The sequence below is a fragment of the Rhincodon typus genome, chromosome 40 (assembly GCF_021869965.1).
Source record: "Rhincodon typus isolate 14 chromosome 40, sRhiTyp1.1, whole genome shotgun sequence".
In the NCBI taxonomy this organism is placed as follows: Eukaryota; Metazoa; Chordata; class Chondrichthyes; order Orectolobiformes; family Rhincodontidae; genus Rhincodon; species Rhincodon typus.
In genome coordinates this window covers 12410285-12432967 of record NC_063371.1, presented here as the reverse complement: position 1 = coordinate 12432967, position 22683 = coordinate 12410285, and the positions used below count along the sequence as shown (strand labels likewise).

The window sequence follows — 22683 nt, the reverse complement described above, 5'->3', positions numbered from 1 at the left end:
TTGCCCCACCCCTTCCATTCCCCCCACCTGCCCAGGACCATGACAACTGATCTTTCCCCTCCCATCTCAAGTTTCTCTGCAGCCCTGATGAGATATTCCCACTCCACTTGCATGTTGGCGGTCCCCCATGATTATTGTACCGTGTATCTTTTTAGTCGGAGTATTGAAAGTGCATGTTAAAATAGGTCGTGAGTCAGCACAGCTTCATCAAGGAGACGTCATGCCTGGCAAATCTTAGCATTGTTTGAGGAGTTAAGGAGCAAGTTAGACAAAGCAGAGCCAACCATCTCTGAGATATTGAATACAAGCACCAGACAATGTTGGGGACTTTCAATCCTGGCCACAGAGAACAGATGAGATTGCTTGGCCTCACTAGAGCCCCCACTCTCAAGCCTGCTGGACAAACTCAAAGGCCACAGCTCCTTCAGCAGTACCTCCTGGATCCCTCTATCTGCCTCCCTTGTAGTCATGCCCTCTTGTCCCTGACCGAATTCAAGCCAGTTCATCTAAGGGGTGTGACTTGCTCCTGAAACACAGTATCCAGGTAACTCTCCCCCTCCCTGATGCATTGCAGTCTTTGAAACTCCGATTCCAGCTCATCAACTCTGTTCTACAAAGAACAAATAAAATTACAGTCCAGGAACAGGCCCTTCGGCCCTCCAAGCCTTGCAGCAACATGCTGCCCATCACAACTAAAAACCACCCCCCATCCTTCCAGGGACCGTATCCCTCTATTCCCATCCTATTCTTGTATTTGTCAAGGCACCCTTTAAAAGTCAGTTGTATCTGCTTCAACTGCCTCCCCCGGCAGTGAGTTCCAGGCACCCACCACCATCTTTGTAAAATAAAAACTTGCCTTGTACATCACCTTTTAAACTTTGCCCGTTGCACCTTAAACCTATGTCCTCTCGTGACTGACTCTTCCAACCTGGGGGAAAAGCTTCTGATTGTGCAACTGCCAAACTTCCGTGTTAATCAGTCAACCAAGTCTGAGCTGAGCTAACCTGAGCAGGTTCACTCATGCTCAGCTTGTGAACTGAGAGCTCAAAATGCTAGCTGACATATGAAGCTATTTCTGTGAACTGAGGGAACCGAGCTAGGGATACGCACTCAACTGTTCTGCTTGCCTCAAGATAAACCAAAGAACAGAATATGCAAGGTCTTGCTCCACCCAGCACCTGCCAGATGGTTAGAGAAGCATGAGTTGAAGTGTGTTCAGTCTCTCCTTGCCCTGTTTCTTGGTGTTCACAGAATTGTCACAGTGTAGAAGCAGGCCACGTGACCCATCGTGTTTGCACTGACCCCCACCAAAATAAGCATTGTCACTTGGTGCCGTTCTCACAACCTTTTCCTGAAATCCTGTATGTTAATCATTTAATGCCCTCTTGAATGGTTCAATTGAACCTGCCTTCACCACTGCTTCCAGGCAATGCATTCCAGACCCAAACCAGAATTGCACACCATTCTCCAGTTCATGTCTAACTGGTATCTTGCACAGGTTCAGCATAACTTCCCTACTCTCTGTTCCAATTCATGAACCCAAGAATGCTGTAAGCTTTATTAACTACCCTCTCCACCTACCCTGCCATGTGTAATGGCTAATGCCCATAACACCTAGGCCTCTCCACTATGAAACATCTTTTATAAGCTTAACCTTTGTTATATGTGGTCTTTCCTTGTTCTTTCTGCGATCAAACCCTATCAGTGCTGAAGTTTCTGCTGGTATTTGAGAGCCTCATTTTTCTTTATTTGTAATGTTGTAATGTTGGAATCATGGCACCCGATACGTGCATGTGACAGGGACTGGATTCCTGCTTTGCTTATGTTTGAGAGACAAATATTAACCAGGTCACTGAGGAGGACTCCCCCTGCTCCAATGAGATCTCTTCCTGCTATTTGACAGGACAGTTTAAATCCAAAAGATGACACCTCTGACAGTGCAGCACTCCTTGCAACAGGCATAAGAACACAAGAACAAGGAGCAGGAGTAGGCCATCTGGCCCTCGAGCCTGCCCCGCCATTTAATAAGATCATGGATGATCTTTTTGAGACTCAGCTCCACTTACCCGCCCGCTCACCATAACCCTTTATTCCTTTACTGTTCAAAAATTTGTCTAGCCTTGCCTTAAAAACATTCAGCAAGGTAGCTTCAACCACTTCACTGGGCAGGGAATTCCACAGATTCACAACCCTTTGGGTGAAGAAGTTCCTCCTGACCTCAGTCCTACATCTGCTTCCCTTTATTTTGAGGCTATGCCCCCCAGTCCTAGTTTCACCTGCTAGTGGAAACAACCTCCTGCCTCCACCTTATCTATTCCCTTCATAATCTTATATGTTTCTATAAGATCTCCCCTCATTCTTCTGAATTCCAATGAGTAGAATCCCAGTCTACTCAGTCTCTCCTCATAATCCAACCCTCTCAAGTCTGGAATCAACTCTGCACTCCCTCCAGTGCTAGTATATTCTTTCTCAAGTAATGAGACCAAAACTGCACACAGTACTCCAGGTGTGGCCTCACCAGGATCCTATACAGCTGTAGCATAGCCTCCCTGTTTTTAAACTCCATTCCTCTAGTAATGACAGACAAAATTCCATTTGCCTTTTTAATTACCTGCTGCACCTGCAATCCTACTTTTAGTGATTCATGCACAAGGACACCCAAGTCCCTCTGCACAGCAGCATGCTGCAATTTTTTACCATTTAAAACATAGTCCATTTTGCTGTTATTCCTACCAAAGTGGATGACCTCACACTTAGCAATGTTGTATTCCATCTGCCAGACCTTTGCCCACTCACTTAGACTATCTATATCCCTCTGCAGACTTTCAGTGTCTTCTGCACACTTTGCTCTACCACTCATCTTAGTGTCATCTGCAAATTTTGACACACCACACTTAGTCCCCAACTCCAAATCATCTATGTAAATTGTAAGCAATTGTGGCCCAACACTGATCCCTGAGGCACACCACTAGCCACTGACCGCCAACCAGAAAAACACCCACTTACCCCTACTCTTTGCTTTCTACTGGTCAACCAATCCTCTGTCCATGCCAATACATTACCTGTAATACCTTGCAATTTTATCTTACGTAGCAGCCTTTGGTGTGGCACCTTGTCAAATGCCTTCTGGAAATCCAGATACACCACATCCATAGGTTCCCCATTGTCCACCATGCAAGTAATGTCCTCAAAGAATTCCACCAAATCAGTTAAACATGACCTACCCTTCATGAACCCATGCTGAGTGTTCCCAATGGGACAATTTATATCCAGATGTCTTGCTATTTCTTCCTTAATGATCGACTCTTCCTGCTATTTGACAGGGCAGTTTAATAACTCCTCCAAAAGATGACGTGCAGCAGTCCTTGCAACAGACATGAGTCCCTGAAACCCATTACTTTCTGACTGTAAGATGAGGGCACTGCTGGGTACCCTCTTTCTCAACCATTCCGTGTGCTGGGCATTTTCAGCACTGATCATTTGCTGTCCATGTATTGAACACAAATAATCATGATATGGGCCAATGTTGCTGTTGGATATTACAGTATTAAGTATATTCTCCTCACTTGAAATGAGGAATTTTAAAAGGTGACTCTTGGGAATTCTGCAGACCATGAGGTACATGTTAGAGTTTGAAAGGTTCTGACTTTCTAATATTGGAATCTAAAATGTGTAGCATTCAGGTTGATGTTCTCCTCTTGGTGCTGACATCTTTCCCTTCCTCTCCCTGTTTGTTGTATACTATCTGAACATGATATGATCAGCACTTTGTGGCAGCATAAGAATGTTGCAAGACTAGGCACTGCTACAGCTCTTTCTCCATTCAGTTGCACAATAACCTGAAGAAACATTTTCCTGTTTGGTCTTTCTCTGGAGTTTGTCGGACAGGAGAATGTTGCCTCACGTTGAAATGATCTGTAATTCGGTTTTGAAATCACTGCAGTGGGATTTTACTTCTGAACAGGTGGGAATGGGTGTGATGTGGAGATACTGGGAATTTTAAGCAACAAAAGCAAATTTGGAATTTGGTTTCAAAAGGGAATGAGATGTACGTACCCCAAGGACAAAAACTTACAGGGTCTGGTAAATAACAAGAGAGTGAGACACACCAGATAGCACTTTGAAAGAGTCAGCAGTGCATATGTGTTATGTGACTTCCTCTTTTCTGTTCTTACACAGGATGTGGGTGTCACTGGTTAGGACTGCATTTATTACTGATCTCTGTTTACCCTTGAGAACTTGGTGGTGAGAGGCCATCTTGAGCTATGGCAGCCCACACTGGTGGGGCACTGTTCTTGGGAACGAGTTCCATTTTTGATGCACGGCAGGTTAAGAGCTGTGACACATTCAGTTGAGGGTCAACTACGTTGCTTTGTATCTGGAGTCATATGTAGGCTAGATCTTGTGAAGTGGCAGAATTCCTTCTTGAAAAGGCATCAGTAAGCTCGGTAGATTTACGCCAATTAATAATGGTCACTGAATTGCTGTTTGGATCATGACGTGTTCCAAATTTTTGGTTTTGAATTCAAGCTTCACCATCTGCCATGGTAGGATGTGGATCCATGCTGCGAGGGCATTATCCTGGGATTCTGAGTTACTAGTGAGAACACATAACCATAACCACTACAACACCACCTCATATCACTTGAAAGGATCGGGCTGTGAGTCCATTGTTGGACTGCTATTTGATCTTTACAAGTGTTTGCATATACATTGTTCCAGCATTGTCTCGCAGGCTGTGTTACGGATAGAGTCCGAGGTCTTTGCACTGTCAGTGAAAATAAAGTAATAGAAGTTCATGTTCTGCATGGGGAATTTTTCCTGAATTTGTGTCACTATGAACATCAAGGCCACAATGCTGCAACCTGGCTGAAACCTGCACTGGGCCTTGGCTAGATTGATCTCCAACTCCAAAGGATGCCTGATCAGAGTCCTCCAAGCAAAACTCTTTCCTGCTGTGAACATAAGGGAGAGTTCTGTAGGTGCCAGTCTGCTGCCTTTGTTTTTGTAGGGAGCATTGGTCATGTTGTCAAAGGTGTTTGTTATCTTTTCTGTATTCCACGTTTGGGAAGCAGATATCATCAAAGACCTATATCTTATCAGGGCCCACCACTTTAAACATTTCTGCTGGGTTTGATTCCACTTTTTGTCAAGCCTTGCCTGAATTCCTCTGTGTATTGACTTCCTTGATTTCATCGACAAATGCAGGCAAACCACTTTTTTTTTCCAAGGATGGTCGTGGAGGAATCTAGTTGAGGGCCATACAAGTTGATTGTAGGAAGCTTGTTCTGCAGGCTGCTCGACTGTTTTGCTGTGAGCCTCTTGTTTCTGCCTGATGTTGGACTCAGGACAACTTGTCACTTGGGAATGGTTTGGAGCCTGTCCTCAAGGTTCCACCTATGTATGTCATGGAAGTTAAAAGCTTTGTTTGAGTTATGGGAGTCTTCATGTTCTTATTATTCCATCGCTCTCTTTTCTCACAAACTTGCATTATGTGCAGCTCTCTCTGAACCATGCTTCCAAATGTCCAAACTCTCTTCTGGAGGTAGAGGTTGGATCTGTCTGTCGTTTTGTACTGCCCTGCAGGATTTGAGAGAGCCTTCACTCATTTTCATCAAACCAATGCTGATGCGCACTGACACACTTCTGTCCCAGAAGGTTGTTTGCTGTTTGACTGTTGACATCTTGAAATTTTCTCGATTTTCTGACGTGGTCTCTTGCTGTCGAAGGGTGTGCGAGCTTTGAGCATCTGGTCACGTCTTCTGAAACTGGTTGTGGCAAGTAATGTTTCTCAGACCAGCCATCCTGGAAGGACTTCAGATGGCTTTTGGTTACTTGTGCTGAGTTGGAGCAGTTTGCCAGTTAAGAATTGCTCTAATTGGTCTATGATCAGTCCAGTATTCTGCACCTTGCACTGGTAGTTAGTCCATCATGGAAATCCCTGTATTCTACGGTGAGAGCAGCTGATCCTGTGCCACATTTTTAACCTGAGATCCAAGTGTTCATGTACTCAGCAGCTTGACTGAGCATTGTGTTGGGAATTCAATGACTGTACTCAGCACGTTTTTTCAGGGATGCTAGGCCATTGCTGTGAGATTTTTAAACCCTGTTTGCCCAGAACTACTTGCTAATTGTCTGTACTCTGCTACATTGGCATTGAAATCTTCCAGGATCATGAGCTTAGCGCTGAAGTCATGGTCTGATCGAGTTGATTCAGACCATCATAGAATTATTCTCTCATGGTCTTGAGACTTTTGAGGGTGAGTGCGTAGACCCTGATTATGGTCACACGACATGTTTCAGCGACTAGGAAGCTTCATGAGACATTTGTTAATTCTGATGTCTTTTGTTCAAGAAAAGTGAAGCCATGTATGTCATCTTTTTACGAACTTGAATTGGCAAGACCTGTCTCTCTCAGTGCTGTAGTTTGAGATCTTGTGTCAAGATCTGAAGGTAAATAGTCTTTCTTTCTTTGATTTTCATGTTATTCAGCCACTTAATGCGTGACCTGCTTGCTGCAATAGACTGGCCAGATGTTTTTCGGGCAGCTGATGTTTGGAGCACCTTTTTCTCACTCCGCAACCACCCTCTTCACCTCCCCCCAACCCCCCTCCTCTCAGAGGGTGATTGTCATGTACTGAAGACGACTGGATGACACAGACACTTTGGATGGTGCCAAACTCTTCTGCTGTTGCAATACATTCGAATGAGTGCTTGTGGTCATCTCTACCTTACATTTAACCAAGCACACATTAGCACAGAACTTTGAGTGTTTCTGAAGTAGGGAAGCCATTGCTTTGGAGCAATCGCACTCTCTTGGCTGCAGAGGCCTGGATTTAGTGGCATTACAATAGCATCTTTTATGGCTTTGCCATGTTCTCAATGCTGCTCTGTGTTTGGATTGCTGCATTAGCTGTTAAGTCAAACGAATGACACCTTCTGTTCAGCCTGCTGTAGCAGTCTATAGGTACTGGTGATGGGTAAATCCCTAACTCAGCAAGTAACCCTCACCTGGTTAATGTCATCTGTAAAAGCAGTCACCTGTGGTGTGGCAGTTCCTGAATGTGACACATGAGACAGTCTGGATCAGGTGGGGACTAAAGTGAGCAAGTTATTAAAAGTACAACAAATCTTGTTTCAGATAGTACCCCACGAGCTACCATCCCAGCTGATTTCAAGATCCAAAGAACGGGCAGAAATTGGGTATTCCATTCCATTCCATTCCATTTCCTTGGGTGTCTTTCCAATTCCCCTCACCAGCAGATTGCAATGATTAACAAACCCCGGGATGTTATGGAGCTGACAGCTCATGAGTGGGTTTCAGGTTTCTCAACTCATCACCTCGGTGAGTTAATGTTTATGCACTGTATGGGCAAGTTCACAGAAAAATAAGAAACCTGACACAATGATCCCCGTCTTCACACAGTTCCTTCTGCATTGACGTTTTCCTGCTTCGCCGTTGGAGAGGTATCTGTAATCCATAAGGATGGCTCTGATTACAGGAGAGAGTGTCAGGTGAAGAAGACCATACATTTTCATAGCACCTTTCACCACCTGCCAAAGCCCTTCATGGCCTGTTGAGTAATTTAGGAATTGAGTAAGTCATATCCAATGAAATTGTACGACCATTCTTCTGCTACTTTGTCCCTCATGTTATCTCACTTGCCTTGGAATGTGTCTGGATTATTCTCTCGCACTGCCTGCTTTGAACTGAGTTCTAACTTCTCACCCCTTTCTTGATTATAAAAAGTGCAATACTCATTGAGGGACAGAGTGAGGAAAATGCTGCATATGCTCCTGGCAAGCCTGGTGTGGTCTCTTTCCTCAAGTCTCCCTTCCTCCACAAGGCATAAGAGCAGAATGAAGCTATTCAGCCCTTCGAGTCTGCTCCACCATTCAATGCGATCATGCCTGATCTGATAATCCTCTACTCTACTATCTGACCTTTTCACCGTAAGCGTTGATTCCTTTCCTGATGAAAAATCTGTCTGTCTTTGCCTTGAATATACTTAATGACTCAGATTCAACGTCCTTCAATGGTTTAAAAAAAAAACTCATCTCTGTTTTAAATATGTGACTTGTTATTCTGGGATGATTCAGTGTGGTCCACGACTCTTCCTACAAGGGGAAATGACTTTTCTGCATCTACCCTGTCCAGTCCACTAAAAATTTTGTTTGTTTCAGTGAAGTCACCTCTCGTTCTTGTGAAGTCCAAATAATACCAACCCAACCTACACAACCGTTCATCATTCAGCAGTCTCTCCACACGCCAGATCAGTCTAGTGAACCTTCTCTGAACTGCCTGAAAACCTTGTAGACCATTGGTAATCAGAAATTTCAATCTCTCCCTTAAACATCGCGTGTAGGATGGATTGAAGAGTGACAATTGCGGAGAGAGCGAGCACAAGTAAGTGGGGCCTAATGGCCTCTGTGCTGCAACTGTTTTCCTTTCGATTCCATTTTGTATTGAGGAAAACATTTATAACCCTGTATGTTAATTTATTTAAGTGATGTTTACTTTTCCGTGAGGTCAATGAGCAGCTGAACCATGTGGAATCTGAATGGTATTTCTGATCTTCAGACTGGAGAACTTGAATTGGTCTCAGCAAGGGGAGGATTGGGGCCGAGTTAGTTTTCAATTGTAATCTGGCGTCTGGGGTTTTGCCCTTATCCCAGAGGACACTGGTCACTGTGGGGTGGCATGGTGGTTCATTAGTTAACACTGCTGCCTCACAGGCCCAGGGACTTGGGTTGGATTCTAGCCTCAGGTGACTGTCTGTATGGAGCTTGCGCATTGTTCCCGTGTCTGCGTGAGTTCTCTCTGGGTGCTCCAGTTTCCTCCCATAGTCCAAAGATGTGTAGGTGAGGTGGATTGGCCATGCTAAATTGCCCACAGTGTCTACAATGGGAAATGCTGGCATAGGGTAGGGGGTGGATTTGGATGGGATGCTCTTTGCAGGGTCAGTGTGGACTTGATGGGCCAAATAGCCTGCTTCCAAACTGTAGGAATTCGATGAAAGGGCTATTCACATCACATTGGCAAACTTTTTGCATCTTGATTTGAGTCCAGCTGGTTGTAATGCAATGATGAAGCATTTCTCAGACTAGCAGTCAGTCCATTTAGCTAATTAACTTTGCTTCAGCCAAGTCCAGAAACTGCCCTTTCATGGATCAGAGTTTGTACTTCGATGAAAAGTCCATTACTGACTGATTTATGCAAAGGGGTCATATTTCAGCAAGCAGTGAACAATGAAGGAGAAACAGAAGAAAGTTAGGGGGAAGAATGTCATAATCCAAGACAACCATAGAATGGTCTCTGGCCAGGTTTCTGCATTTGGCACCCCTGGAATTGAAGCGGGTCAAGACCCATCCTTTTGATTCAACTTTTGACTCTGTTCAGAAATGCCCTATTTCTCTGCTCAAAACATGACAACAACCATATAACCTGAAGGGTGATTGAGAAGGTGATCTTGTCTTCTGAACTAACTGCGAATCAATCACTATCTCACCATTTTGAACACGTTCAACAAGAACACAGGTTAAGGTGCTGATCAAGATGTACTCCTTAGCTGAATAATGTCATCAGCTGAGACCGTTCATTTGCTCTGTCAAAGAATGGATTAGCTTAGCCATTGTGTTGGACAGGTTCAATCAGGTTGCCATTTGGAATGTGGTGATGATTAGTTGTTTCCTAAGCCTCAAACAACTAAATGCACAGAATGGATAATTGAGAAGGAATTATCCAGAATAGCAGTGGTGGTGCCTTCAGCTTGGGGCCAGGAGTCTTGGGTTCAAGACCCACCTACTCCAGAGATGGGTGAGAAACCAATAGGTTGATCATTGAATATCTGAATGTGTTCAAGTTGGTGCTTCGTATTCAGATTTGACCTTGTCACAACAGGAAACAAGGCCGTTATCAACCTGAGATACTAGGAACTGCAGATGCTGGAAAATCTGAGATAACAAGGTGTAGAGCTGGATGAACACAGCAGGCCAAGCAGCATCTTAGGAGCAGGAAGGCTGATGTTTCGGGCCTAGACCCGAAATGTCAGCCTTCCTGCTGTTATCATCCTGATAGGTTTTTTAAAAAAAAATTGTAACTGGGTAAATCGCAGCCTAGTCTCAAATATTGTGAGGGTCCAGACAATGCTCTGAAAATATTTCCCCGCCAAAGGAAATAGATGTTGGGTTTGCTGAGCGTTTGATAGAGACATTAGATGAGGCATCTTAAATTTTAAGAAAACATAGAAATGTAATATTCTGATGAAATATCTTGGACGAGTATAAATTCCATGGCTAAATAATGAGAAGATAGCCAACGCATATTTCTCCAAAAGAGGGACAAACTTCGTCCTCCACTTTGCGCACATAGAAAACTTGAAACGAAATATAACCTTGGCCCTGAGTGGGCCCACATGTATTTAAAATCTGTAATCGGTCAGTTGTTAGCCAAGGTAGATCGTAAATGTGTTAGAACTGAGTACCAGTGAAGAACATAAATTTGTTTCGTGGAGTTTTCATTCAGACAAATATGGTAGTTTAATCCTTCACCTCTTTGGTTACCATTGCACCAAGCACCATTTTCAACAGGGGATATCTTCTCCCAGCCCTTTCTTCCCTGTGAAATGTCAGAGGCCTCTTCAAGTTATGTGGAGGCTGAGCAGCGAAGGATCAGGTGAAAGTTCATTAACCTGAACTTGTCTCTCCACAGATGGATGCATGACCAAAAGAACTTCCAGCATACTGTTTTGACTTCAACTTTCTAGTGTCCACAGTATTTACCTTTGCCACCAAGTGATTGATGTCACCTCCTTATTTTGTCCAATCATGTTGCAAGGCCATTGCTACAGTGATTGGCAGCAGAAATAGCATCTTGACGAGAATAATCCTTGATTTTGCCCCTCCATTTTTAAAAAGGCATTCAAGGGATGTGGGCATCACTGGCTAGACCAGCGTTTGTCTATTTCTAATTAGTCTGTTTCATGCAAATTAAAAACAATATATTTTCTGTGCAAATTTGTGAAGTGCCACATTTTAGCGTATGATGCAATTATCTGCTAACATAATGTCATGCCAATGCATTGTATTAAAGATAGGACAGTTCATTGTCTGCAAAGAAGTTCGGTCATTTATTCGCACGTGATTGTTCTATAACCCATTCTTTGTAAATTGTATGTCCTTTGTTTTGGCAGGTCTGATCGGTATTTCTAAATGCTTCTGGTCTCATAAGCATCTCTTTGTGACTTTATTGCGTTCTGTCAAAAGGTGGACACGAATGTGGGAATTACTTGAGGGATAAACATGGCCAAGACCTTCGCCTGTACAGTCCTGGTAACAGGACGAGGGGAGATGACTGCTAACTTGACAGTGAAACCTTGTCAGACTATGTCTTATGAACTTAGGATGGCAAGTTCCTTGGTGGGAGAAATAGGTCTGTTTTACTAGATGTGGTCATGTTTTGTCTTTGAGTATTATCTGCAACTGGATAATATTTCTGGTAACCTTGAGTTCATGTTTTTTGTTCAAGATAAGTTTGAATGGGTATCTAGTTTTGCAGTACCTCTTGGCTCACAGCAAAGATTTAATGAGCTTTATTGTCAACAAGGATAGAGATCATGGGGACAGAGGGCACAAATATGCCGCAGGTGACTGAGTCAATCAAAGTTCAGTCCCTGCTATTGGTGTATGTTTTCCTCTTGGGCCGCTCAGTCAATGCTCTAGTCAACGTAATTGTCACAAGCTTCAGAATCATGGGAGAGAGGATTGGGTGTGTTGAGTGTCTTCTGATGTTTGCATTGGTTTTTATGGTCCCCATCCCCGCCTGTCATCTGTGCCCCGTCATAGTGAAGTAGTCTTCGTTCATTGCCACCATGTGGAATAACAGAACTATTCACAATCGAAATATTCAGGCGAAGGACAAAGTCAAATCCCTCATCAGTACTGTTCACCTTCCTGATTAAAAGACTGTGTTCACAAGAATATCCTTGCACACTTGGCAGAACATACTACTAAAAGGTATGATTATGTTCAGTCCTACAGCCTAAAATATTGGTCTATAATATTAATATGGGCTGTGTTTGAGTCCAATTTTCACAATGTATCACTGGCTGCCATGACAAACATAAAATTGTTAGGCCACAAAAAGATGATTGCAATTGGCACTATTTTGCTTTCCACTGAGAGCACAGCCAGAAGCTGATAACATTGATTAAGGCTTGGAAATGGAGCAGCTGGATAATGTGTGAGAGAGATTGTGTGCTTGTTTACGTAAAACTTCAGAAGTAAATTACCTGCAAGCAGAAAGAGCTGGACGAGACTCGGGCTTGAGCTGACAAGTGACATTTACACCACATAACCAGATAATAATGACCATCTCTAACAGGAGAGAGCCTGGCCATTCTTTTATTCATATCAAATCCCTGGCTGTTAGCATCCAAAGATCACTGGTTACAGAAAATGTAACTGAATTGAACACAAAAGTGCATCTGCAAAATCGGGTTTTAAAAAAAAAAGGACGTTCTCGTTCTTTTGTGACTCTTCAAGGCCTGGCCACCATTTACAAGGCACAATTCAAGAGGAGTGCCTGGATGAGTGCAGCTTCAACAATCCTCCAGAAGCTTGATGGCAGGGCAAAGCAGCCTGTTTGATGCTCCTTCCACCACTGACACTCTGCAGCAGCGGTGAGGGCCATGCACAAGATGCTCTGCAGGAATTAACCGAGATTTCAGAGATGGCACTTTCCTAATCCATCTGGAAGGACAAGGGCAGCAGATGCATGGGAGCACCGTCACATGCAAGTTTCCATTCTGACCTGGATCTATAATCAACTGTTCTTTCAGTGTCGCTGGGTCAAAATCCTGGGATTTAGTCCCTAACTGCATCAAGGGTGTCTCCATAATATGGACTGCAGCAGTTCAAGGAGGCATGTAGAGGGCTGAATTGTGGGGGGGGTACAAGACTGGAGACCTCTTAGGTAATAAGGTCAGGCAAGTGACTCAAGTGTCAGTCGGAGAGCACTTTTGGTCCAATGACCATAACTCTTAGTTTTAACATAGTTATGAAAAGATAGGATAAGTCCACAGGTTAAGGTGCTAAACTGGAGCGGGGCCATTAGGCAGGATCTAGCATGGTCAATTGGGTGGGTCTTTTTGAAGGAAAAGGAATGACTGGCAAATGGGAGGCTTTTAAAAGTGTGATTTCAAGAGTCCAGGGACAGAATGTCCCTGTTAGGGTGAAGGGAAAAGCTGGTAGGTTTAGGGATCCCTGGCTGACGAGGGATATTGATGCTCTGGTCGGGAAAAAGAAGGCATACATTGAGTTTAAGCTGTTGGGCTCGAGTGAATCCCTAGGTGACGACAAAAAATCAGAAGAGCACAAAGAGGGCATCAGATGAACCAGACGGATAAGGTTAAAGATAATGCCAAAAGATTCTATATCTATATTCAGAGTAAAAGAGTGACTAGGGAGAGAATACGTCTCCTTTAAAGATCAGTATGGTCATCTATGTGTGGAGCCACAGTAGACGGAGATTTTTAATGAATATTTCTCCTCACTGTTTACTGAGGAGAGAATCATCGATGCTAAGGAAAACAAGGGGATGTTTTGGACTGCATACACATTACCATAGAGGAGGTGTTTACAGTCTTTAAGTGCATTAAGGTGGATGTATCCCTTGGGCCTGATCAAGTCTATCCTCTGATGTTGTGGGAGGCGAGAGAAGAAATTGCAGAGGCCCTTGCAGTCATTTTTGTTTCATCTTTAGCCAGTGGTCAAGTTCCAGAAGACTGGAGGGTGGCTAATGTTCCATTGTTTAAGAAAGGTAGCAAAGACAAGCCAGGGAACTGCAGGCCAGTGAGCCTGACATCACTGGTAGGCAAGCTATTGGAATAAATACTGAGGGACAGGATGAACCAACGTTTGGATAGTCAAGGTCTGATTTGGGATTATCAGCATGGATTTGTGCGTGGGAAGTCAAGTCTGACAAATCTTTTAGAGCTTTTTTGAAGAGGTAACCAAGAGGATGGATGAGGGAAGAGCAGTGGATGTTGTCTATATGGACTTCGGTAAGGCCTTTGCCAAGGTCCCCCATGGCAGGCTAGTCATGAAAGTTAGGTCGCATGGGATCCAGGTAGAACTAGCAAATTGGATTCATAATTGGCAGAATGGTAGGTAGCAGAGGGTGATGGTTGAAGGTTGTTTCTCGGACTGGAGGCCTGAGACTAGTGGTGTGCCATAGGGGAAAACAGTGCTGGGACCTTTGTTACTTACATAAATGATCTGGATTTTAATAAACAAGGCATTTGTTGATAGCAGAGGTTATCAAAAATTACAGAGAGATCTTGATTAGAGGGGGAAGTGGGCTGAGGATTGGCAAATTCAATACAAATAAGTTTGAGGTGTTCCAGTTTGGAAAGTTAAACCAAGGTAGGACTTATACAGGAAATGGTAAAGTCTTAAGGAGTGTTGTGGAACAGAGGGACCTTGAGTACAAGTACATAGTTCATTGAAAGTGGCATCACAGGTGGACTGGCTGGTGAAGAAGGCATTTAGCATGCTGACCTTCATAGGTCGAGGCATTGAGCATAGGAGTTGGGAAATTATGTTACAGCTGTATAAGTCATTGGTGAGGCAACACTTGGAATATCATGTACAATTTTGGTCACCCTGCTGTGCGAAAGACATAGTTAAACTGGAAAGTGTGCAAAGAAGATTTACGAGGATGTTGCCAGGACAAGTAGGCCTGAGATATAGGGAGAGGTTGGCCAGGATAGGACTTTATTCCTTGGAATGTGGGAGAATGAGGGGTGACCTTATTGAGGTGTATAAAATCATGAGGGGCATAGATAGAATGAATTCATATAGTCTTTTCCCCTGGCATAGGGACTTGAACACTAGAGGGCATAGGTTTAAGGTGAGAGGGCACAGATTGAAGAAGGACCTGAGGGGCAACTTTTTCTTCACGCAGAGAATAGTATGTAAATGGAATGAGCTGCCAAAGAAAATGATTGAGGCAAGGAGAAGAGCAACATTTAAAAAACATTTGGATAGGTTCATGGATGGGAAGGATTTAGAGCGATGTGCACCAAATGCGGGCAATTGGAACTGAGTGGGCAGCATGGACCAAAGGGCCTGTTTTCATGCTAGATTACTCTATGACTGTATCTCACCATTTTATCCAGGACTTGTAGGGATGAGCAATAAATGCTGATCTTGCCAGCCATGCCTGCATCCCGTGAATGAATTTAACAAAAGCACCTTGTTTGTGCTGCTGAAAACATTGGTTAAGGCTAAGAGAATCCACACCTGTCTTGAAGTCCTTGTAATTCAGACTTCCAGCTGAATGCCAGTGACTTAGTTGGATGCCAACGTCAGTAAGTCTTGAGTGACAGCATCAGTCACAGAGTCATACACCATGGAAGCAGACACTTGGGTCCAACTCATCCGGGCTGACCAGACATCCCAACCTGGCAAGTGTTCCATTTGCCAGCATTTGGCACATATCGCTCTAAACCCTTCCTGAAGCTCTGCGTTCAACACTGTTATCCCCTCCAGACTGACCTCAAAACTGCATGACTTTGGTTTAGGCTCCGCCCTCTGCAACTGGATCCTCAGATTTCTGACTCATAGGCCACAATCAGTGAGGATCGGTAACTGCACCTTCTTCACAATAAAGCGTAACGCTCCCCCCAAGGATGTGTCCTCAGCCCCCTTCTGTGCTCCCTGAACACCTACAACTGTGTTGCCAAATTCTGAACAAATGCCATCTTCAAGGTCGCTGACAACACCATCGTCGTGGGACAGATATCGAACAAATACGAGTCAAAATACAGAAGAGGGAGAGAGAGCTTGCTGACGCAGTACAATAAAAGCAGTCTGTCTCTCAATGTCGGCAAAACTAAAGAACTCATTGTCGACTTCAGAAAGAAAGGAGGATAACGTGCTCCCATTTATACCAACGGAACTGAGGCTGAGAGAGTGAAGGGAATCAAGTTCCTCGGATGATAACCGACTTGTCCTGGACTTCCCATGTAAATGCAACAGTCAAGAAGGCACAACAATGCCTCCTCTTCCTCAGGCGGCTCATAAAATTTGGCATGTCCTAAGGTCCCTCACCAACTTCTGCAGATGCACCATTGAAAGCATACTGCCTGGTGCATAAGGGCCTGGTATGGCAACTGCTCTGCCCAGGACCCTAAGAAACTGCAGAAGGTTGTGTACACAGCTCAGACCATCACACAAGTTAACCTTCCATCCATAGACTCTATTTACATGGCTTGTTACTGTGGAAAGACGGCCAACATCATCAAAGACCCATTGCACCCTGGTAGTGATCTCCTACAAGCTTTTCCATCAGACAGAAGGTACGGAATCCTGAACACACGCACAAGCAGGTTCAGGAACAGCTTCTTCAGGCTGTTACCAGATTGACGAATGGATTCTAGCTTCAAATAATGTTATCTGCAATGCAATTTGTATGCTTCTAAGTAGCTTTGATCTGTACGTCCTTTACAAGTGCGACAGGCAGATCACAGCAAGCAAACAAAGTTTTTCACTGTATTTTGGTACAAGTGACAATAAATCAGTCTTTTCGTATACCTATGCAGATGCCTTTTCAATGTTGTAATTTGTGAAAAAGTTAGCCCTCATGTCTTTTTGAAATCTTTCTCTCTCGCCTTTTAAACCTAGTTTTAGAATTTCCCCCCTCCTCCCCCAAGGAAAAGACCTTGGCTATGCACCTTCACCATGCCCCTCATGATTTTATAAACTTCCATAAGGTTGTCCCTCAGCCTCCAACATGCCAGCGAAAAAATGCCCCAGCCTTTTAAGCCTCTACTTCTCCAGTTAGCCAGGCTTACCTTTCAAATCGCTGAAAAAAGGTCGGTTTCATCTCACTTCCTTTGTTTGTTTTGTGTGCTTTGACTGAAGCTGGCAGGAAAATGAACATAAGCATTCAGGGCAGGAGAACACCATTTGGCTCCTTGCCTGCTCTACCATTCAATAAAATGATGGCTGATCTGATTGTGATGTCAGCTTCACATTCTCGCCCACTCCTGCGAAGTGTTGACTTTCTCCTCACCACCAACCAGCAACCCTCAACCCCACGCCCCGGCAGGCAAGAATCTAACCACAACATTACACTAAGACTACTCAGTAACCCCACCTCCACCGAATTCTGGGCAAGTGTTCCAAAAACGTGGAACAATCTGAGAGAAATAAATTATCCTGCTTCTCCCTGTTGAAGGAAGGCTCTTGATTTTTAAACTGTTTCTTCCCCCAGTTCTAATCTTTCCCATAAGGGGAAACATGCTCTCAACATCTACCCCGTCAAGTCCTCTCGTGATCTTTATGTCCTAGAAAGATTTTGATTCGATTTAGATTTATTGTCACCTTTACACGAAAATACAGGTAGTTCTCATATAATGCGTTAGTTGTGTTTCTTGGATGAGTTTGCGCGATAGAAAATTGCTATACTTGTACACAGAAAGTTCGCATATCCAAACAGCATCCACTATTCATCAATCGCATTACAGCCTTTTCGTATTAATGAAAAATGCGTTATTGCTGAACTACTTGTACGGTGAAAAGTGTCTTTTTGCTTGTTATATGCAAGGATGCCTTTTATTCTTGTATAAGGAAGGGTTAAGCTCCCATAAAAGTCAACTACTTGTATCAAAATGTGAGCCAAAATTTAGAGATTTGGGTGCAGAAAGAAACCAGACCATGCCAGAGTGGACGGGATTGTGCCCAAAACAAGAAAAACCTTGAAGTGTTAATGAGAAGTAGCATTTGAAACAACGTGCCTTGGAGAGAACGTTGCGGCAAGCAATTTTTAATATCCATCATTTTGAGTGAACTGATGAATATTCTATTGTGCTGAGTCTGTCAAGCTGTATCAGAAGACTCGGGAAAGTATAACTGGAAAATAATTCACACTCAATCCCAGTGATGCTGACAGTACAGGCCAGAATCCCACCTGGATTATTCTGCTTTCTTGTGAACGAAAGAAAGCTTGAAACTGCTTATGTTGTCCCATGGTGCAGCAGAGCCTGATGAGTCTGTAATGCCTGTGTGATTGGAATGAATAATATTTGTCCCCTGTTGTTCTGACCACAGCATTGCTGTTCTATTGCAGGCACCCGCATTATTTATGACCGTAAGTTCCTCATGGAATGCCGCAACTCTCCAGTTGCCAGGACTCCTCCACGTGATCTTCCAAACATTCCGGGTGTCACAAGTCTAAATGCAACAGAGAAGGTGAAACCAGCAACAAACCATGTGAACAGTCACGAGGAGAAGGCAGCTGGTGGTAAGTAATAGGAACCAGAATATCTGGGAGAATTTCTGCGAAGATCATGTTGCAGGAATGTAACTGTGTTAGTTTGTATTATCCACTTAACACCAGCATTTATTGTAGGTTTTGACTACCCAAACTTAAGGCGCCACCTTGTGTTGTCTTGTTCATGGCTGGCTGTCTCTGAATTCGTGGACAAGTCTGACTAGGGTCTTGACATCGTTTGTAATGGGCAGGTTCTTGATTCAAACAGATCTTTAGCATGTGACATCCCATAAAGTAATAGCACCCAGAGTGCAGTGGTTGCTTCTTTTACCTGGTTACTATTCTGCTACTCTCCCAGGTCATGAGGACATTGTGAGAGACCAGGTGTCACCATTTTAAGATGTTTGGTAGCATTCTCCTCGTAGTCATGAAGGTCAATGGTGCTGCACTTGAAGGAACGCTTCCAAGTGTCTTTGTGGTGGTGTTTTTGTCCTTGTTTGTTTGGAATCCTGGTCACGTACAAGTTCGACAAGCAGAACCTGGTGGACAAAACTCTGTTTTTCCACTCGGGACAGAGGTCTCCAACAGCTGAGCAGCAGCAGCTTCCAAAACAGAAGTAATTTTGTCGACATGCCAGTCGACATGGGCAAAACCTCAGGGGATCTGTGCTGTGCAATTTAAAAGGAACTTTGCTGGAAGAGGGGTCTCTTTTTGGCCCTTCGGAACCAGTGTGCTGTCCTTTGTACCTGATTTGGCAGGGTGTTTTGTCCGAAAGCTTGATGATCTGGCTTCAGGGAGCAACATGAGGCTTTATGTGATGTTCCTCCTGTTGAATCCTGTGAATTGCTGGTGCAATTTCTTCAGTACTCAGTAGGTGGTACTGCTGCACATTCCAGGTCTCCCTGCAGTCCAGAGTGTTGAGACAGCAACTGCTCTTCACACCAGGAAGCAACTGGGACACTTCTTGGACCTTTCATGTTCATGGCCTAACAGAAGGGGAAAATCAGTGAGGCTTGCATTCCCAATGACCAGGTGGTCAAGTAACTGTGTGTGTGTGTGTCAGTCACAGTATCTACCTGTGTTACCTCATTTCTCAACAAATCCACTGCCTGTTTTGTCCCTGCATGTTGGATGTGAGGACCAAGGTGTTGGAAGATGGTGGAAGCGATTCCCTCTCAGAAGTGAGTCTTGCCTGAATCATTGGGTTGGGAGGTGTGGGCAAATGCAGGGCGAGGGCAACAACCATTGTCTGATTGTTGCTTGAACCTTTTTGAGTCATGAGAACATCTGAACACTGTGTATTTTACCTTAACAGGAGATGATGCCCAATTTGAGATGGACATTTAAGATGCACCACATGCTTTCCTCCAGAATGAGGAAATTTGACCCTGGATCCTCTTCAATTGGGCTTATTGGTGAGCCCAGGTATTTCTCCAAGTCACCAGCGCTACTTCAAAATAAGAAATATGCAAGGTGCTCCTACCACTGATGGATCTGACTACAGACAACAACACGTTCTGCAAATACTTTGAAAAGTATTGAGTACCATGTGTCATACGTGGTAGAACATCCACTGATCTCGTTGGCGAAGGCCATTGTAAAGCTGGGGCATCTGTCGGGTTCTTGATCTCTTTAACCTGGTTTGAAAAATTGTACGCCTTTGGTAAATCAAGGCGCAAGGTAAACCTTTGCGAGATGTAATTTTTGGAGAGAAGAGAGAGAACCAACAAAATAAAGTGTAATTCAATCATTTTATGTTGTTGCGTCTTGACTCAAACAAGTTACAACTTTATCAGAATGCCTCTTGTTCAGGGTTGTTCGATCTATGTAGTCCATTGCAACGTAAGCCCTCCTTTCACAGCCATGTTTGAATGCACAGCACGTGAGTGTACTTGGTCCCATGAAAGAAATGGTGCCAGGTTCAACTGCAGCTCAGCGTTACGGTTAAAGTAGGGTTGTTTGGGGTCAAATTGTAAACAACAACGTAAGCCCATACCTTTAGAATCTCACTTTGGAACTCCAAGAACACTGCATTAATGTGGGCTTCATCTCCAGCAGGATTTCTATACCAGAGGCAGCAATGCTGAAGCTATCTATCATGATGTAAGACATTCGGCATGAATGTACTGACATTCACAATTCTGACGTTATCATGTCTATTCTGAAGGGAAGTCTGAAATGTGATGGCACAAGGCAACAGCAATGGCCATATGAATCAAGGGGTAATTGGGTGAGAATTGGTTGTATGAACATGGGGAGCTAGGAGTCCGTGTGGGTGAGTTTTATGGGGTGTGCCTAACTTAAATAAAGCTCCCAATCCTGTAAATGGACTTGGACTCTGTTCAACAGCAATTACATTTGTGTGTAGAACAGACAAGTATCTCAGAAAAACCCCAAAGAACTGCAGATGCTGGAAATCTGAAACAAAAGCAGAAATTGCTGGAGAAACTCAGCAAGGCTTGTGGCATCTGTGGAGAGAATGCAGAGTTAACGTTTCAAGTTCAGTGAGCCTTCTACAGAACTGTTTCTGTTTCAGATGATTGATACAGTTGGACACAGGAGCAGGAGGAGGCCATTCAGCCCCTCAAGCCTGCCTTCCATTCAGTGGGATCGTGGCTGAACTCCATATAGCTGCCTTTGGCCCATATGCCTTCATACTTTACTGACCAAAATGTATCTATCATTCAGTGAAAATTTTCTGATCCTTGATTCCACTGTCATTTGTAGAAGAGAGATCCAAACCCTAACCACCCTTGGTGTGTTTCCTAAAATCTCCTGAATTGTCTGTCCCTCGTTCTCAGACAACGCCCCTTAGTTCTATAATCTCCAAACAATGGAAATAGTTTAATTTTATCTCCCCTGTCTCGTCCTGTTAATATCTTAAGTACATCGATCAGATCACCCCTTAATCTCCTAAATTCTGAAGAAAGCAGGTCTAATTTGTGTAATCTCTTCTAACTTAACCCCCAAAGCTCCCACTAAGTGTATGGACTTGGACTCTGTTCGAAAACAGTTATCTTCCAGTGTAGAATGGACATTTATTACAGTTGACTATGATATGCAAACTTTACCTACACAGACACCTACTTGTCTGGATTAACAGACAACAGCATGCTTCTTGTAACTTCAAGTGATCGTGCAGTAAGATCGAGACTGAGACCTTATTTCCCCCAGCACACATGAAGATATCGTGAACATATCTGTAAAAAGTTCACTGGCCGTGAGACAGAGCACAGCCTGTGTGTTGAGTACAGCTGGGCTTTTGGCACCACAAGTGACTGTGCAGCCTGAAGCACGTGGTTGTACGGTGTATTTGTATTTTCTCAGCACATGACAGACTTCACTTTCTATTAAGCTGTCAATGCAAAATCTTGTTTAAGAAAAAAAGTAGACTGCTTTTGATCTGCAGCCAAAATTCCCAAAGCAGTTGATACTGTGTCAGCGAATTAAACTCTGTAAAACCATTTCTCACGTTTCCTGAACAGTGGGATATGGTGTCCTGACAGAGTCATGCAGATGCACCTGACTGAGACCCGTAAAGGGCTGCCTGTTGTAGTGTTATCGCAGTATACAAAATGTTTATTATATTACGTTCTTCTGAAAACAAGGATGAATAATGCTATGGTCGAGCAGCTCATGTACACGCTTGAAGCAACAGGGGAATCAGTCACCCACCCTGAGAACTGCAGGCAATGTTTGGCTTTTTTTTTGGTTCTCATTCCCTTTTCTGGTATTTCCTTCCAAGTGTGTCAGAATGAGACACGCTGTCAACTCACTGCAACGCTTCCTGTTATGTTTTTGGAAGATTATACGCTGCATTAATCAGATTGAAGCTGTTTGATGAGATTGTTGTCGCACAGTGTGACTGAACAATTCTGACACTGTGATGCCTCCGGCACTGTTCGATATCTCTGGCTTGGGACTTCACACAAAGCATCCGCGTTGAATTAATTTGTTTCAATGTGTGTGTTTGAGAAGCTGCATGCGAGCAAAGCACAAGTTTTGAGGACGTACAAATATACAATGAAGGTATAAGTGAAGACCATTCAGCCCTTCAAGCCTATTCTGCCATTCAATGACATAGGATCTGATATGATTTTAAATTCATCTTTACGTTCCTGCACGCCCATCACAATTTTTCATCCCGTTCGGAATTAGGAATCCAACTACCTCTGCGTTGAAATTACTTAAAGATTCTGCATCCACTACCTATTGGGGAAGGGAATTCTAAAGGCAGTCAATCCTCAGAGAAAAGATATGCTTCGTCAACTCATCTATTTTTAATTCATGCGTGAGATATGAGTATCTCTGACCAGGCCAGCATTTATTGTCCAGCAGGGAATAAACAGCACTGTGTGTCTAGAGTCACGTGTAGGCAAGACCAAGTGAGTATAGCAGATTTCCTT

At 43.7% G+C, this 22683-nt stretch overlaps 2 protein-coding genes across 2 annotated transcripts in view; both read left to right on the top strand.

Annotated features, from left to right (window-relative positions):
* Nucleotides 1-18232, top strand: part of LOC109910405 (rho-related BTB domain-containing protein 2) — a 95277-nt gene extending 77045 nt beyond the window's left edge. The window contains exon 11 of the mRNA XM_048618588.1: nucleotides 18134-18232. The gene's annotated coding sequence lies outside the window, so the exon portion shown is untranslated. The remainder of the gene's footprint in view (nucleotides 1-18133) is intronic.
* On the top strand, nucleotides 11196-20027 carry LOC125487345 (eukaryotic translation initiation factor 4E-binding protein 1-like). The gene is made up of 3 exons (XM_048618589.1): nucleotides 11196-11431; nucleotides 18134-18307; nucleotides 19593-20027. Exons 1-3 carry the CDS (start codon nucleotides 11302-11304, stop codon nucleotides 19622-19624), a joined length of 336 nt encoding a protein of 111 aa, XP_048474546.1. The 5' UTR covers nucleotides 11196-11301; the 3' UTR covers nucleotides 19625-20027.
* Nucleotides 20028-22683: the final 2656 nt, after the last annotated feature.